The sequence below is a fragment of the Rhodamnia argentea genome, chromosome 3, assembly GCF_020921035.1.
Source record: "Rhodamnia argentea isolate NSW1041297 chromosome 3, ASM2092103v1, whole genome shotgun sequence".
NCBI lineage: Eukaryota > Viridiplantae > Streptophyta > Magnoliopsida > Myrtales > Myrtaceae > Rhodamnia > Rhodamnia argentea.
In genome coordinates, this window is record NC_063152.1 from 15,880,150 (window position 1) to 15,897,767 (window position 17,618).

The 17,618-nt window shown below is 37.4% G+C and overlaps 2 protein-coding genes across 2 annotated transcripts in view; both read right to left on the minus strand.

The window, feature by feature from the left end:
- LOC115732668 (disease resistance protein RUN1-like) overlaps positions 1–17,618 on the minus strand; it is a 525,447-nt gene that overhangs the window by 407,542 nt on the left and 100,287 nt on the right. The gene's annotated exons all lie outside the window — the stretch shown is intronic.
- Positions 16,311–17,618, minus strand: part of LOC115730158 (tRNA-specific adenosine deaminase TAD2-like) — a 350,880-nt gene continuing 349,572 nt past the window's right edge. Inside the window, exon 9 of the mRNA XM_048276864.1 lies at positions 16,311–16,363. Within this exon, the coding sequence (XP_048132821.1) occupies positions 16,326–16,363 (38 nt within the window). The 3' untranslated portion in view covers positions 16,311–16,325. The remainder of the gene's footprint in view (positions 16,364–17,618) is intronic.

Below are 17,618 nucleotides of genomic sequence, written 5' to 3' on the forward strand. Positions count from 1 at the left end.
CCTTATGTTTATTCCAAATCAGAGATGGCAAATTTTTTCATAATAAATGAACGTGTATACTAAAATTGAGAAAAACATCATAAATAAACAAGAGTTTCACAAATTCGTCCATACGAATGAAAATTACATGATTGGACTTATTCCCATCATAACCACATGGTCCTTGTATCTCATTGGTGGCATGCCTTTAGTTAAAGGATCAGCTAACATCAATTCAGTGCTAATGTGTTCTATGACCACTTCTTTTCCTTAACACGTTCTCTTTGGCTAAATACTTAATGTCGATGTGCTTGCTTCGACTACCACTCTTGTGATTTTTAGCCATGAAAACTAAGTTGAATTGTCACAAAATAATCTTAATGGCCTAGCAATGGAATCAACAACTCTAAGCCCTAAAATGAAACTCTTCAACCACACACCATGCGAGGTGGTCTCAAACAAGAATTGAACTCGCCTCCACAGTGGAAGTAACAACTAAGGTCTGCGCACTTCTCCATGATACGGCTCCGCCAAAGAAACATAAAAATGTATCTAGATGTTGATTTTCGAGAATCAACGCAACCAACAAAGTCCGAATTCGAATAACCAACTCCCTCCGTTTTATCCATCTATACATAAGCATGTAACCTTTGTACCTTGAAGGTACCTCATCACCTTCTTTGCTCTCTAGTGGTCAATACCGATTACTCGATATCTTTCAACATTCTCACAGTGAATGCAATGTCGGTCAAGTGCAAACCTGAGCATACATTAAGCTTCCGATAATGAAGCATATGGAATATCTTTCATTTGTTCCCTTTCTAAATTATTCCTCGGGCATTGGTTCAAATCAAACCTATCACCCTTCACAATAGGTGCTATACTCAGTGAACAATCTTTCATCCGAAATCTCTCTAAGACTTTATTAATATAGGTTTCTTGATACAGTCCCAAAACGCCTCGAGTTCTATCCCTATGAATCTTAATGCTAATGACATAAGATGCCTCACCTATATCCTTCATATCAAAACTCGTAAAGAGAAATTGTTTCACCTAATGTAGCAACCCGTTATCATTGGTTACAAATAAAATATCATCCACATACAGTATAAGGAAACAAATTTTGCTCCCACTAACCTTCTGGTATATACATTGATCCATAACATTCTCTACAAAACCGAATGAAGAGATGACATCATGAAACCTTAAGTACCATTGCCGGGATGCTTGTTTTAAGCCATATATGGATTTCTTGAGTTTGCACACCAAATGCTCACCATTACTAAAGGAGAATCCTTTTGGTTGTTTCATGTAAACCTCTTCCTCTAGCTCTCCGTTAAGGAATGTCGTTTTCACATCCATTTGATGCAATTCTATGTCAAAATGGGCAACCAATGCCAAAATGATACGAAGAGAATCTTTCTTAGATACCGAAGAAAAAGTGTCCGTGTAATCAATTCCTTCTTTTTGAGTGAATCCCTTGGTAACAAGTTTGGCTTTATATCTCTCAATATTGCCAAATGTGTCATTAGTTTTAAAGACCCATTTACAACCAATGGCCTTCTTACCATTGGGCAACTCAACCAAATCCCAAACCGCATTAGATGCCATAGAAGTCATCTCTTCCTTCATAGCATTGTACCACAAATCGAATTTATCACAACTCATAGCTTGTGAAAACGTTTCAAGATCATTCTCAATTCCTACATTGATCGATTCTTGCAAATACACAACGTAATCACTAGAAATTGCTGATTTCTTTATTCTAGTAGATCTTCTTAATGTTGCATCAACGTTCTCCTTGGAAACATGTTGTTCAACTGGTTGTTCAATAGTTTCTGATAATTGCTGAGCAACTAGATCTATTGGATCAATATCAGCAGGTTGTGGAGTCTCAATAATTGGATGTTCAACAGTCGGTTGGGATGGAGGAGCGCTATGAACAACAAGCAATCTAGTACTTGATGTGGAAGGTTGAGCATCTGAATGATCTTTCTCGAGAATAAGGTCGTCTAATCGATCACTCCCACTAATCAAGTCATTTTCAAGAAACTTTGCGTTTCTTGATTCCACGAATCTAGTGGTATGAGATGGACAGTAATATCTGTATGCCTTGGACTTTTCGACATATCCAATAAAATACCCACTTATAGTCCTTGGGTCTAACTTCTTTCCTATGGATTGTAAACTCTTACTTTAGACGGGCATTCCAATTGCGTAATATCGCAAACTCGGTTTCCAACCGTTGAATAACTCAAAGGCGTCTTTGGGACAAGCCTTAGTCGAACTCGGTTCAATATGTATGTCTTGTTTTAAGAGCTTTAGTCCACAAGGACTTAGGAAGTTTGGAACCGCTAGCATACTGCACCATGTCCAATAAAGTTCGATTTCTTCTTTTGCTACACCGTTTTGGTGGAGACCTAGGCATGGTGTGTTGGGCAACTATCCCATGCTCTTGAAGAAACTTCACAAATGGACTAGGTGCTTGTCCATCTTATGTATCTTCCATAATATTCTCACATCTATCGATCTCATAATCTTAATTTGCTTACCGCATTGTTTTCTACTTCGGCTTTAAATATCTTAAAGGCATCTAAGGTTTCATGCTTATTATGAAGCAAGTAGAGATACATGAAACGCGAGTAATCATCTATAAAGTTGATGAAATATTTTTGACCATGTAAGTCCATATTCGGACAGTAGATGTCTGTATGTATGATTTCTAATATTTCCGAGCTCCTCTTAGCACATTTCTTTGACTTGTTGGTATGCTTTTCCTTTATGAAGTCCATGCAAGTATCATGATCAATAAAATCCAAAGTACCGAGTATTCCATCATTTACTAATCGCTTAATTCTATCTATGAGGATATGTCTCAATCTCCGGTGCCACAACATAGAAGAATCTTCATTCACAAACATTGTTTCATGCCAGATTGTCGTGAACATGCATCGCGTTATAAAAGGTATTGTCTTGTAAATTAATTCGAAAAGACCATCAAACGGAATACCATCCCCAACAATTTGATTTATATGACAACGAATGTCGAGTTTGAAAAGTTAAAGGAGTAACCAATTGGTAATAGTCTTGAAATAAAAATCAAATTTCTAGAGAAACTTGGTACATAAAATGTCCTTTCCAAATTTAAAACAAAGCCACTATTGAGAACTAATCTACATGTCCTAATAGCTTCCACATACGAACGCATCTTGTTTCCGAATAGATGCATTGTTCACCCACCGGTTCTTGTGGCTTTGAAAATCGTGCAAGGAATTCGAAATGTGGATTGTAGATCCGAATCAATCGCCAAGTGTTGGACTACATCAGCTATATTAGATTCATAACAAACATATGAGGTTAGTTTACCTTTTTTTGAGCCAAGTCTTAAATTTCGACAATCCAATCGACTGAAAACCATTTGGATTCTTTTTAATGTCTTTGGGAGGTATTTTACCCTTTCCCTTCTACTGCCTTGCCTCTTAAATTTTCCTTGTGTTGTCAAATGAACACTATCTCGATTCCATAAGTAGCCTATATTCCTCTTGAAACACATGGTCATGAGTTCATTAATTAATCACTTGTCCTTATGTATGTTATAAGAGATCTTAAAAGGTGCTATTGTTGGGGAAGAGTATTCGGGATATAGTACACAGGAAGGATTCGGTATATCCACCTCAAGATTCTTTAGCTAAGCCACTATGTCCTCATCTTCATGATGTGCTCACGCACACCTCTAACATTCGTGAGCTTCAACGATGAAAACTTCATAATTAAGGTCATAGCATGGCCTTTCGAGTTTCAACTGCGCACCAATGGCCTTAACAAAGCCTTAGTATTGTTATGTTGAGAGATCGAACCATGGATACTTGGAGAAATTTTGTCCTTATGAATATCGCACTAGGCGATTGGATCGCTCCCATTATTCATAAAGGGCTATTTCAACTGCGGGCTTGTTCGGTAGGAGGGTGGTTCGTTTTCTTATAGCATGGTCGGTCCATGCACCCCAATTGAAGGAGGATTAACTCCTTTAAAATTTTGTAGTTCTCACCATTCAACACGAGAACATCATTCTTAAATTTAGAGAAATTCAGGTGATAAAACGCATAATAAATAAAATAAACATGCTTACGTCACAATATTTGAGGCAAATTCACTTCATTTATGTTTTACCAATGCAAAACATGTCACATAATATAAATCAAATAGCATAAAAACTGCATGTGGGCTAAGTTTCTAATTTAAATAGATTCATAATAACTATATGATGAAACTATCATATTATATTCCTTTTCCTAATCTCGTGGGGAAATTAGAAAATAATATGGTATTTCAACCTAATTAACCATATTAATATAATGAAAATTCCTATGGGATAAAATTCACTATATGAATATAATTAATTACAAGTACATGTATTTACTATATGTGATCTAGAGGTTCTTAATATATAATTTCAATTGATTAGAATTGTTGTGGCCAAACTCTAATTAATTAAAATGTACGGATCACTCGACATTTAATTTCATGCAAAATATACTTAATATTGCATATAAGGGCAAATCTATAAATCTATGTGGGAGGGACGAAATATATAAATTAACTAAATTCGTAAATCATAAATAAACTGAATGGGGTTAAAACCGTAAATTCGCCTCAATTAAGGGGTAAACATAGGAGTGAGATGGTTCCGGGTAGATTGACCGGACCGGAATGTAAATCCGGTCTGGTTCGGTTCCAAGGTATGGGGTAGGTTCGATTCCAAAATTGAGAAACTTGTTCCACGGGTAGGTTCAGGTTCCACTACCTAGAACTTGGACCCTAGATCTTGAAATAAATTTTTATATTTTTTTGATGTATGTTTTTGCATGGTCCTCAATGTTCTATGGCATCCGATGATGAGTGTATAATCTAGAGCCAAATAAATTTTTAGGCTTCAAGTTCAAAAAAATGATAAACGTGTTTCAATAGATTGGTTTCAGGTTTTAAATGTAATCTGTACATAACTTAAAATCACTCACCTCTACTTTTCTTAGATGTTGTAGCGTTCACTTCCTTTGCTTAACTAAAAATGAAAAATAAAATAAAATAAAAAATTGATAGGTTCTGGTCGACGCCCTAGAACTTGTTACGGGATAGGTTCCAGGTTCCAAGGTATAATGGGTAGGTTATAGGTTCCAAAAAATGATGAACATATTCCAACGGATAGGTTCCAGGTTCTGGGTGAATCCTGTAAGAAACCTGGAATCGCTCAACCCTAGTAAATCGATAGAATAGGCGACGAGGGACAAAACCGTAATTTTTGGTGTGGAAGCATAAAAGACAAAACTGTATTATTTATTTATTTATTTTAAAATAGTAATAATAAGGAGGTTTCCACGTGGGCATGCCCCACTTCCTCTTTCCCACGCAACATACCCCTTCCCCAAAGAAAACCCCTTTTTTTTAATTAACGGTGAAGGGAATTTTAATCTGAGCGCCGCGCGTCCTTTTTCTTGGCGCGTGTCCACGCGTTTTCCTTCATCACGCGACTTTTCCTTTTTGGCGAACGATGAGACCTTTTTAGAAAAAAACATAAAGAGGTCTCCCGTGTGCGGGCACGTGCAAGATATCTTCAATGGGCACGTGTCGCACGCGCTCCACCTTCTTCCCTAAAGATCGTGAAAGGTTTCCTCGAAGAGCGAACCTTCGCCGCCCCAAATCGCCGCTTTACCACCGTCGGATTCTCCTCCAAACCATATCCGATCAAAATAATAGTGGACCTTGAAGATCATTTGCGCGACCACATAGGTTGAAGAATCAACGAAAACGATGAAGGATTTTACCCGGAATCGGCGATAACCATTCGGATGCGAAACCCTAACCGCGAACTACCGTCAGCAAATTCGCCTCCGTCGAACAACTAAATGCCGAGAAACCTTAGGGCTATTGTCCCCTATGATGAGGCATCCCTGATCTAAGATAGGTCATGAATTGCCATAATTTGGCTGAATCGCGATTTCCTCATGCCGAAAAACCCCAAATTTCGTTTACCCAAAACCCACGAAAATTGCACCCATAATTCAATAATTCAACGCAATCATACATTGAACATCAAGGCAGATTAAATCGTCCGATACCAAAATGTAAGAAAATCTAAAGATGAATGTCTCAATATACTTTGTCAAACAAAATCACGTATAATCATAACCGAATGCGAAACGTAAGGAATCTTTACTTACCTCCAACCATTGATGAAGATGATTGACAAATCGGTTGTGGGCGATGAACACGATCGGATGGGTGCTTCTAGCCAATTGCCCTCTCTAGCGATGGGGTGTGTTTTATGTAGAAATGTAAGTTACGTACGTTAAAATGAAAATTGATGATAGAGGGTTTGACTTAGATGACCTTTTAAATTCTCACCTTTACCCCTTCGGATAACATCGTTCATCAAGACGTTATCGTAACTTTTGGGTATCGTGACTCTTGAGCGAGAACAATTATCACTCAAGTTAATGTGATCAATTAACGTTAATGAAATGATCAAATGTGGATCCATTATTTATAAAATATTATAACATTTAACTTATAGAAACTCATTTGAGGCTATTGCAACCTATAGGTGCGATGTTTGTTCCACTAATATTAAAACAAATCTTTTGCTGGTGAAATGGCCACATGCTCCAAGTGATTGGGGTTGATCCGAAATTGAAATGGCTCTAAAGTTTGGCTCAATCCATGCTCAGTCTAATCTCGTGACGAAATTAATTTCCTCCATTGCGCTACTCGGACACAATGGAATTTTTTATTTATTTATGGATTCACTCTCTTTTTACTGAAAATTGCTTCACAATACCCGTACAATCATAAAAAGAAAATCAAGAATAGCTCAGTACCCTTCATATTGACGGTTATATGTACTTTTAAGTAACGACATATTAGGTTGGTAGAGAAGATCCAAACCTTAAACACAAAAAATGCCTCAAAAAGCATACGATCATGAAGAATCAAGCGAAGACATTTTTCTTGAGTCAACCCTACTTCATAGCGGTGGGATGGAGATACTATTCCTTTTCAATGAGATTGCTCATGTATTTCTAGTATCTTTCTTTTTTATATTTTCTTGTGGTAGCCGGGGTACCTTGGCTGTAAAAATAGATTCCAAAACAAAAAATAAATAAATAAATTGTATATATAATTCTAGAAGGAAGAGAAGAAAAAAAAAAAGTGATGCCCTTCCAAGTCTTTCAATTTTCTTAGGACAAACTGCACTTACTAGTACTGGGATCAACTCACGAGCATGAATGGTTATCAAAACCATACCAATTTAGAGCCATGTTGATTTTCTTTGTAACAAGGACAAATTGCTTTAATTGATTGCATTAATGTCTGTCTTGATATGGAAAAACTCAATTTTTCTAAAAATGAAATCTCATTGACGTCTTCACCAAAAAAAAAAAAAATCTCATTGACTTAAGTTACAAAAATAGATCGTTCCACTCTACTTTAACTCATTGACTCGACACTCATTTAGTCTCTTACTACATCACAGCACATGAGGCAACTAGAAGTAAACAATCTATGATGGAATTTAATCGACAACCATGAATTTAATCAATGACACAAGTTGAAAACACAAAAGCACTATGTCGGAATTTAATCGACAATACAATACTCGGGATAAAGATTACCGCCAAAAATTCAATCGAAGACGTGAATCTGAAAGTGATGTCTAATATAAGATAAGTGCGATGCGGGAATGTAAGGGTAAAGATAAATTTGCTTGTTTTCTACGGATCGAGGGGTATTTGATGAGCAAGGGGTATATATAATGACTTATTTTGACAACTAGCCATATATGGTACCGACACAAATTATTGTATGTTGACCACCCACGTGTCGCGTATGTGATTATCATGACTCTCGTGCCATTGTCTCGTGCCATTCAAGTGATTGTTATCATTCACGTGCCAAGCATGAGCCTATTGACTTTATGACTATTTTTGGTGTCAAGAGCAATTAATTACTTTTTCGCTTTTGGAAATTTTCATGATTCCAAGCAATCCTAAGAAACACATTTGCACTTCACTTCTGTGATAGAAACAAACTACGATAGTGATAAGCAATCGCTAAAACATGTGTAGACACAATAGTCAACTATATTAATTGAATAGATCTCGTGGGTAGGCACGTCAATACCCACGTGTAATGTATGTGGTTATCTTGAATCTCGTGCCATTCTCATGCAATTCACATGCTTGTTGTCATCCACATGCGAAGCATGTGCCCATTGACTTCTAGACTATTTTTTATGTCAATAGTAATTAATTACTCTTTCACTTTTGGAAATTTTCATGATTCCAAGCAATCCTAAAAAAGCACTTGCACTTCACTTTTGTGATAGAAATAGATTACGATAGTGATAAACAATCGCTAAAACATGTGCACACACAATAGTCAACTACATTAATTGAATAGATCTCGTGTGCGGGCACGTCAATACCCACGTGTTGTGTACGCGGTTATTTTTGGTGTCAATAGTAATTAATTACTCTTTCGCTTTTGGAAATTTTCATGATTCCAAGCAATCCTAACAAACACTTGCACTTCACTTTGATGATAGAAATAGACTACGATAGTGACAAACAATCTCTAATACATGTGTAGACACAATAGTCAACTACATTAATTGAATAGTCTCGTGTGTGCTCCATTTCATCCTCGAGACACCTTACACGATAGTGATAAACAATCACTATACCACGAAAGCGCTCGCGTATGGCAATGGACAAGCAGCGATATTGCCCCCATCGGCCTTATCGCAAGCATGGCCAACTGTGCACGGTTCACGGCTGGATGGCCACCAAAGAATTGGCTTGTCGAGAGGGTCTGGTTTCGGATGGGATGATAGGTATGTTGTGATGGCGTATTTCCTGGAGTTTTACGGCGAGAAGAGGCGAGGGTTGGTGTCGGATCTCAATGGAATGATGGAGAGTTCGTACTCGGATGTGTTCTTCGTGATCCTACTTGGTCGGTCTATGGATGAACTGTGGGAGGAGTATGTTAATTTATGTCACACTATGAGACCATCCAAGCACCAACATTAGCACCAAAGCATGGCATAGTGGCTTAATCAATCATGTGTATAGGGGTGGTTTTCCTCTTTCCTCATCTTTAAACATATTCAATAAAATGTTGAGGAAGTAACGATGTAGGAAAGACTATTAAGGTTTCAATAGGCAGGATCTCTCTCTTTTCTTTTTTGGATAATTTCTCTCAAGTTTGGAAAGCTGCCTGTGAATGCATATAACTTACAAAATCTCAAAGGGGTCAAAAACAAAATTTCCATCGATTTGCACCGATTAACATCTCTCCAGAAGTCACGAAAAAAATATTTTTTTTTCCTTTATTAACTTTCGGCTAACAAGTGAAATGGATAATGTGACTTTTACATACGCAAAAAAGTCAAGAAGTAATTTCCTTCCCACGTTGATTAGATTGTGAAGAGTCACTCTTCTATAGTATCATAAAGAGAGGCCAAGTGTTACTTCGACCAACTAATCATCTCTTGGCATGTGTCATCATCTCGCGGTCTGAGTATATGTTTCGTAGATAGATCCAAAGTGTTCAACCCAAGATTTAATTATTCGGCAATCTAATCTTGACAAAGCATCACTTTGCTCTCATATCGTAGAGGCAGTTACCACTATCTAAAATGCTTATTACTGATTGGTTCATAAACAATACAAATGTCATTTCTCACGCCATTTTGCCACCTATCATCCATGGTTGCAACTTGTCCCATACTATCTGGTGGACCCCTCAATAGTCACATATAGAAGTACAAGACTCTGATCATGGGGCGAAAACACTTTTCTCCTTCCAAGGATTCACGTCTCTCAACTGTATGCTCAACTTCTCTCCTTAGAAATTTTCTTATTTGGTGGTGTTAATTTAAGCATTGACCCGACTGTTGAGGTGCCGATTGATTCCCTAGTGAAGGATAATACGTCTAAATATAAACGCAACGGAAAAATTATAAATCTGCATATCCATAAATGCAACGTGTAGATTATAGCTGAACAACAATCGAATCATCATATACGTATATACACACACGGATTGCACTAGATCAACATGCCCTAGAATCAACTTGTATCACCGATTTGAGAAGCATATCACGATTAACAAACATACCTCGGTTTCCACAGATTAAAAGCCCCAAATCGCAGGTGAGAAAACGATTCGAATCGGCCGATCGATCATTCTTTGAGAGAATTTTTCAAAAGAGTTTTTAGTGTGTCCAAAACAGAACGTTATACATTCTATATAGATATAGAGAAGATACCATATCTCTCTTACGGCATTGAATAGGAAATTAAACATGCCCTTAATTATCGCAATCAATATCACAATAAAGGCAATAATCAATTTTGCCTTTATTGGGCGTAATTTCCCAACATCTCCCACTCACCCACAAAGGACTAAATATCTCTATTTCTCTTCCCACTGCAATGTTCATATGGGCAAATAATCCATGCGACCAGCATCTTCTCTGAGAGCTCGTTGCCATACATCCGTTAGGGATATATAGCAACTAACATTGGGCATTATAATTTAGAGTAGATTTAGTATACTATACCCTAGATCAATCAGTCACATTTTTATCTCTCATAATGTCTTCAAAAGTTCGATATATATTGTATTCACAATTACAATTACACTCATATAATCATAGTTGGTCGACTTGTGAATACAAAAATCATAATGTGACATCAACTACAATTTTTTTTTTATTTATAATTGAGGTTTCCCACGTGCAATGGACTATTCCTCGGGGTGGTGGGGGTTTATCCAATACCACCGGGTAAGTCCCCCAAGACGTGGTCGTTGGAAGTCGAACATGGGACCTCATCAGTTTAACTGTCTAAGGTCCAAGCGTCTCACCAACTTGCCCGACGCCTCATTGGTGACATCAACTACAAATTGATCTTCCTCTTTCCTTAAAATCTCTCCATTTCAACTCAATTCGCTTTTCCAGAAATGTCTCGCTAGATCGAATCATCCATGATCATTGGCAACACTCTAGGATAGCAAACACCGAATCAAAATTTCAAGAATAGGTCAAAGTCGTGAGGGTACTAAATTGAGGAACTCATATCCTAAAGAGTCTCACATGGCTATAGAGTTGAGATCAATACTCTTACCAACTCTTCTTGGTTGTCTTATGCATATGTAATATGAAGTACGTATTACAGTATTCTATCCTTTCCTATGGAGCGTATGTCCATATATTTAACACCGTACAGATGATAGTTCAAATATTCCAAATGTCTAACTTGAGTTCATAAATCTACTCTCTTCAAAGAATCCATCAAAACTCACATCTAGCATCAAAGACAGATAAAGTGAAATACAAAAGTTACTTCACTTTCGGGCATAACTTATTATGACCTCATCTTAACACTCCTGTTAAGGCGACATTAAAATCTCAAGCTTGAGCTCTCAATTATCACCTAGATAAAATAAGCTTGAAATCGTCTTTTCTCTATTTATCACACAATAAATAGAGGCGATTATCCGTATGAATGAGCTAATTTCTTATTTATCCGACATACTTTCTCAATATAATGCAATAAGCATTAATATACATAAATGTTAAATAAACTCATAAGCATCAATAATGATAACAAATATCATTTGGCTATGAACTTTAGGAAAAAATACAAATATCTAGTATATCAATTTCTACGCAATCCCAAAGACTTTATATGACCGAGAAAAACATTTCTAGGAATTGGCTTGGTCATTGGATCTGTTATCATACCATGCGTAGATTTATACCAGATGTTCACAACTTTTCGTGCAACCATATCTTTCACAAAATTATACTTGGTATTTATATGTTTAGTCTTGCAATGAAATTTGGGATCTTTAATATAAGCTATCATTGCTTGGCTATCACAATTAACCAATAAAGGACTAGTAGCATCCTCAACAACACCTAGATGATCCAAAAATCACTTAAGCTAAACTCCCTCTTATATTGTTGCCGATAGAGCCCGAACTTCGGCTTCTATGGTCGATAATGCTATACATGTTTGTTTCTTTCTATTCCACAATATTGCGCCACTACACGGTAAGAATACAAACCTAGAGGTAGATTTCCTTTCATCTAAATCTCCTCCCCAATCAGCATCAGTATAGCCCTCAAAGTGCAGATCTCTTCCTTGATAAGTTAGCGAATAATTTGCAGTACCCTTTAGATACCTCGGGATTCTCTTGACGGCAGTTCAATGTGCTTGACTTGGATTGGATTGGTATCTACTCACCATTCCAATAGCATGACAAATATCAGGCCTTGTACACATCATAACGTACATTAAGCTCCCAACAACACTAGCATATGAAACACTTTCCATATGTTCCTGTTCTTGAGGAATCTTAGGACACAATTTGCGGCTCAAACTTTTACCTTTGGCAATAGGAGTGTCAATGGGTTTACAATCTTGCATGCGAAAACGTTCAAGGACTTTATTTATGTACGTCTCTTGTGAGAGAGACAACAACCTTTTTGAACGATCTCTTGAAATACTCAAAGATTCACCCATATCTTTCATTTCAAAATTGGACGATAACCAATTTTTGACTATTTGAACAAACTCCATATTGTTTCCGGTAATGAGGATATCATCAATATATAATGATATAATCACAAAATGATCTTTGGATCTTTTGATATATAAGCAATGATCCTCATCAATCATTATAAAATCATATGCTACTATAGCATTATGAAAACGTATGTACCGTTGTCTTGAAGACTACTTAAAGCTATATATCGATCTTAGAAGTCGACATACCTTTTGTTCTTGACCTTTTGTAACAAACCCAATGGGTTGTTGCATATATAATTCTTCTTCTAATTCTCCATTGAGAAAAGCAATCTTTACATCCATTTGATATAATTCAAGATCCATACTTGCTACTATTGCTAGAATAACGCGAATTGAGGTAAATCTTACTATAGGAGAAAAAGTTTCGTCATAATCAATTCCTTCCTGTTGATTATATCATTTTGCCATAAGGCGAGCCTTATGTTTTTCAATTGAGCCATCAACCTTTCGCTTTATTTTGAGAACCAACTAGTTCCCAAACTTGATTTGATCTCATTGACTCCATCTCTTCTTCCATTTCATGTATCCACTTTTCCTTGTCGGGGCAAGATAAAGCCTCATTTATATTCCTTGGCTCATTCTCAACTTGTGGAGCTACCATAAAAGCTTCCTCTTCAATCTCAAAGTGTCGATGGGGAATGCTTTTGCGACTTGTTCGCCGTGGAGAAGATTGTACCCTAGGTACTTCAATCTCCATTACGCTCCTACTCATATCAAATAACGACGGCATGCCTCATCAAGTGGTTGCAATTGAGACTGGCTCGAAACAAATTCCCCACTTCTCACATTGCTCCCACTTGCATCGTTGTCATTATCTAGTGTCTCAAATAGGAAATTTTCTTCACCTATTTCGCCATTTTTAGGAAACTCATTCTCTAAGAATGTGATATCGCGTTATTCGAATTCAATTACACTCCCACTTTCCTGCTCACCTATAAAAACATATCCTTTTGAGTTTTCCAAGTATCTTATGAAGATGCTCTTCTTGCATCTAGGACCCAATTTTTCATACTTGTGGGACGATTTGTGAGTATAGGCTGTACAACTCCAAGGTTTCAGGAAACTCAAATCGGGTTTTTGACCCGTCCATAATTCGTATGGAGTGGAGATAACTGATTTAGAAGGCACTCGGTTAAGTACATAGGTAGTCATTAACAAAGCATCACCCAAAAAGGTGATTGGCAGATTAGTCTGCGCCATTATAGACCTAACCATTTCCAATAGGGTTTTGTTTTTTCTTTTCGCAACACCATTTGGTTGAGGAGTATATGGAATAGACAACTGTCTTCTATTCCTTTTTCATCACACAAATCTATGAAATGATCATATAGATATTCTCGACCTCAATCGGATCTCAATGCTTTTATTTTTTTATCCAATTGATTTTCCATTAAGGTCATAAACTTCTTAAAGCAACGTAATGCTTCAAATTTGTGAGAAGTCAAATAGACATATTCGAATCGAGTATAATCATCTATAAAAGTGATGAAATAAGCAGCCACATGCCTTGCTCTCACATTCATTGGACCACATACGTCAGAATGGATTAATTGTAATGGAAACTCAGCTCTAGTCCCTTTTTCAAATGGTTTTTGTGTCGTTTTTCCCGCTAGGCAATGCTCATAGATAGACAAATCAACTTTTTCAATATTGCCTAATAAGCCCTCTTTGGCCAATATGACCGAGTCTAGCATGCCATATATTCACATCATTATCATTAGAATTGGAAGATGTAAATAGGGAATAACTAATATTAACACCACTATCATTAACATCTAGAACGATAAAACCATCTAGAAAATAACTAGAACCATACTGATTTGTTTCCAAAAACAAATCAACACCATTATTATGGAAATTCAAATTAAAATCATGCTTGACCAACACTAATATTGAAACTAAATTCCGACAAATTTCTGGAGCATATAATACGTCATTTAGGAATAAGGTGCGACCACCGCGCATGCTCAATTGGCAAGTGCCAATACCTTCCACCTCCGCTCTGGAGTTGTTTTCCACATATATCCATTTTGCTCCATGTGAAACTCGCTGAAATTCCATGAAGGCGCCTCGATCCTTCGCTACATGGTCTATGGCGCCCGAGTCTATAGTCCACAAAGGATAAAATTCAGTTAAAAAGACCGAACTAGAAACATAAGAAACACTCACAAGTGTATATGTTTCTACCTTCTTCGGCTCAAGACAATCGCGAGCAAAGTGCCCTTTGTTGCCACAATTAAAACACATCACCCTTGAAATGTTCTTCTTGAAAGGATGCTTTCCTTTCTTTGACCTGGTTGGTCTTTGGTTTCTTCCTTGAAGGCTCCGCTCCTTTGCCCTTTCACATCTTAAAACCACCAGATGCTTATGCTTGGAGCCCACAGCTCCATGTGAGCTAGAAGTAGCATAATATATATCTGTTTGCGGTTTAGCCGTCGGGAGGTGGTCCTCTTCCAGCTCAAGATATCGCATCGCATCCTCAAAGGTTTTGATATTATCATTATGGAGTTAAGTGAATTTTCATATACTCCCTAGCTATGAGGCAAAGAGCGTATAACCGCTTGCACTCGCTATCACGCCCCGACTCTCGAGTACGCAACATCCTTACCAAATTGCCACAGGTCATGAAGGATAACGTCCCAGGCACGTTATCGACCCCAAACATTTTATCTTTTATTATGCAAGCGGAAACGTACAACTCCCAAACAAAATATCAAACAGGGATAGAAAAGCAAGAAAGCAACACAATCATCCAACCAAAAGACATTTTTTTTTTAATTTCATTAATACGAATAGATGATTGTTAACCCTACAGAGCTACCAGCCTATACAACCCCATTTTTCGAGGCGACCCTCTAAGATCAACAAAAAGATACCGCGATCGAGAAGGGTTAATATCTCATCTACTTCCGAAAGGGGCTACATCTCCCTTGGCCTGAGCATCAACAGGGCTCTCAAAAAGGGATCGCCACACGCCTAGGACAAAGAGTCCTGGCCAAAAGAGAGTGTGGCCATGAAAGGCTCGGACTCCATGTCGAAAACTAATGAAAGACAAAAATTAAGCTAGATTACAGAATAAGTTGATCACAAAAATTAGCAGAAAAAAAAAGTGATGCCTACACAGGGTTATGCCTTGTGATAACAGCTGCAGCCCTCAGTAAACACGTGAACACCAGGGGAAAAACTGATCCGGGCATGCATCACGCTTCCTTTCTCCGGTCCCCTAATGAAATTCTGTAATTGGAAACGCAGTGAATGGCACGTGCATTGTCAATCAGAGTGCACTAAATCATTTGAAGACACTTTATGGAATTCTAGATAACTACATCCTCATAACATTAAAAAAAAAGAATGCCAATCATCGTCAATACCATTCACGGGGATCTCTCTACTTAAAAGGGCTGGCTGAACACACTATGATTATGCAACTTTTTAAGATGTTGAGACAAAACATAATTACCCATAACTGTTTCTGAGATCATACACAAACAGCAGTCTTACTATAATACAGGAAGGTCACACCATGCAGCCCACTTGTATTATCCACCAGTAACCAATAATCACTTCCATCTCTGCACGATTGTACATGATGTTCAGAAAAGCAAGGAATTATAAGTCCAAAGGTCTTACCTAGTTGTGCAAAGGTATGAGAAGATTCAACAGGAAGAATCAATGCACGTAAATCTACTTTTAAGCCTGAGTGACCCGTGACCTGTGAGGCTTTGGAGCTGAAAATTAAGTATTAGCATTCAGCATACATATGTATGAACAAATCATAGATTCCAAGATGTCATAAATACAAAATGAACGGAAAAGGAGAAGAGAAATGATATTTCATCTAACAACGCTCAACAAAACAAAGAAAAAGCATGAACCTACTCGATTTTATCATTGAAAAGAAAAATCATTTAAGGCCATCTTTTCTGTATGTAATGAGTTTCTAAAGCGTACTAATCATCTCAAAGGCACAAAAAGGTTATGGTCCGATCAGTATCTTGAAATATTTGCAACTGAAAGCACATCTTGGACCAAGAAACATATATGCTTAGTAATTCACGATAGGGACCAAGGAAGAAGATATTTCTCTCTAACGAGTCTAACCAATCGATTATCAACTATTAAGATACTGCGCTCTGTCTTTTTCCTTAACCAAGGACATGACATCCCATTTTTCAAATGGCAATCTGGCTAGGCATACCAAGTCTAGAGGGAAGCTACACATGATAAGCAGGGCATCTGACAATTAGCCAAAAAAAATTTAAAAATTAAAATAAAATAAAATAAAAGACTGGACATCTGAAGCTCTACCTTTTGTTTACTGGGCCAATTCTACACCTATTCATAGCAACCCATCTATAAGGCTGAACACCACTCCACTCAAGCAACTATACTTAGTGTCAGTCTGGATAAGTGTATGCACCATCTCAAGATGAACACTCTTGAGCACCTCATGCTTGATGGAGAAAACTTCTGAATGGGTTCTTATTCAACCAATGACCCACTAGTTCTATGCTTGTAATTTCACTAACCCTTAGTCATTACAAAACATCTCTTGGGCCAGCATTATTTACCTAGGACGTGCAGATAATTCTCCAGATCAAGGATACAACAACATATCTTCACTGCAGTAAACAATTTACATATGGATCTACATATGGAAGAGAAGAGAGAAGGGGGGAGAGAGGGAGGGGGGGGGGGGTGGGGGGAGGAGTTGTTCAGCAAGATATGCAATCACCCAAAGCCCCAGCTAGAGTTCTTTCTCTAGCTGGTTTTGAGAATTGCTTGAAAAGTAGAAATAAAAAGAGGCTTCCTGAATTCTTCTCAATCAATATGGAAGGGGATCAGTGCTAGGAAGACTGTCGTATTAGGCTTTAAAAGATAAATTTTTTGGGAAGGATCCTTCAGGGAAATATTGCCAGCAGGCACAATGCTCAACTTCATTGATTGATAAAGAAAACTCTGGTTCCTTGCTCTACTGTCAGT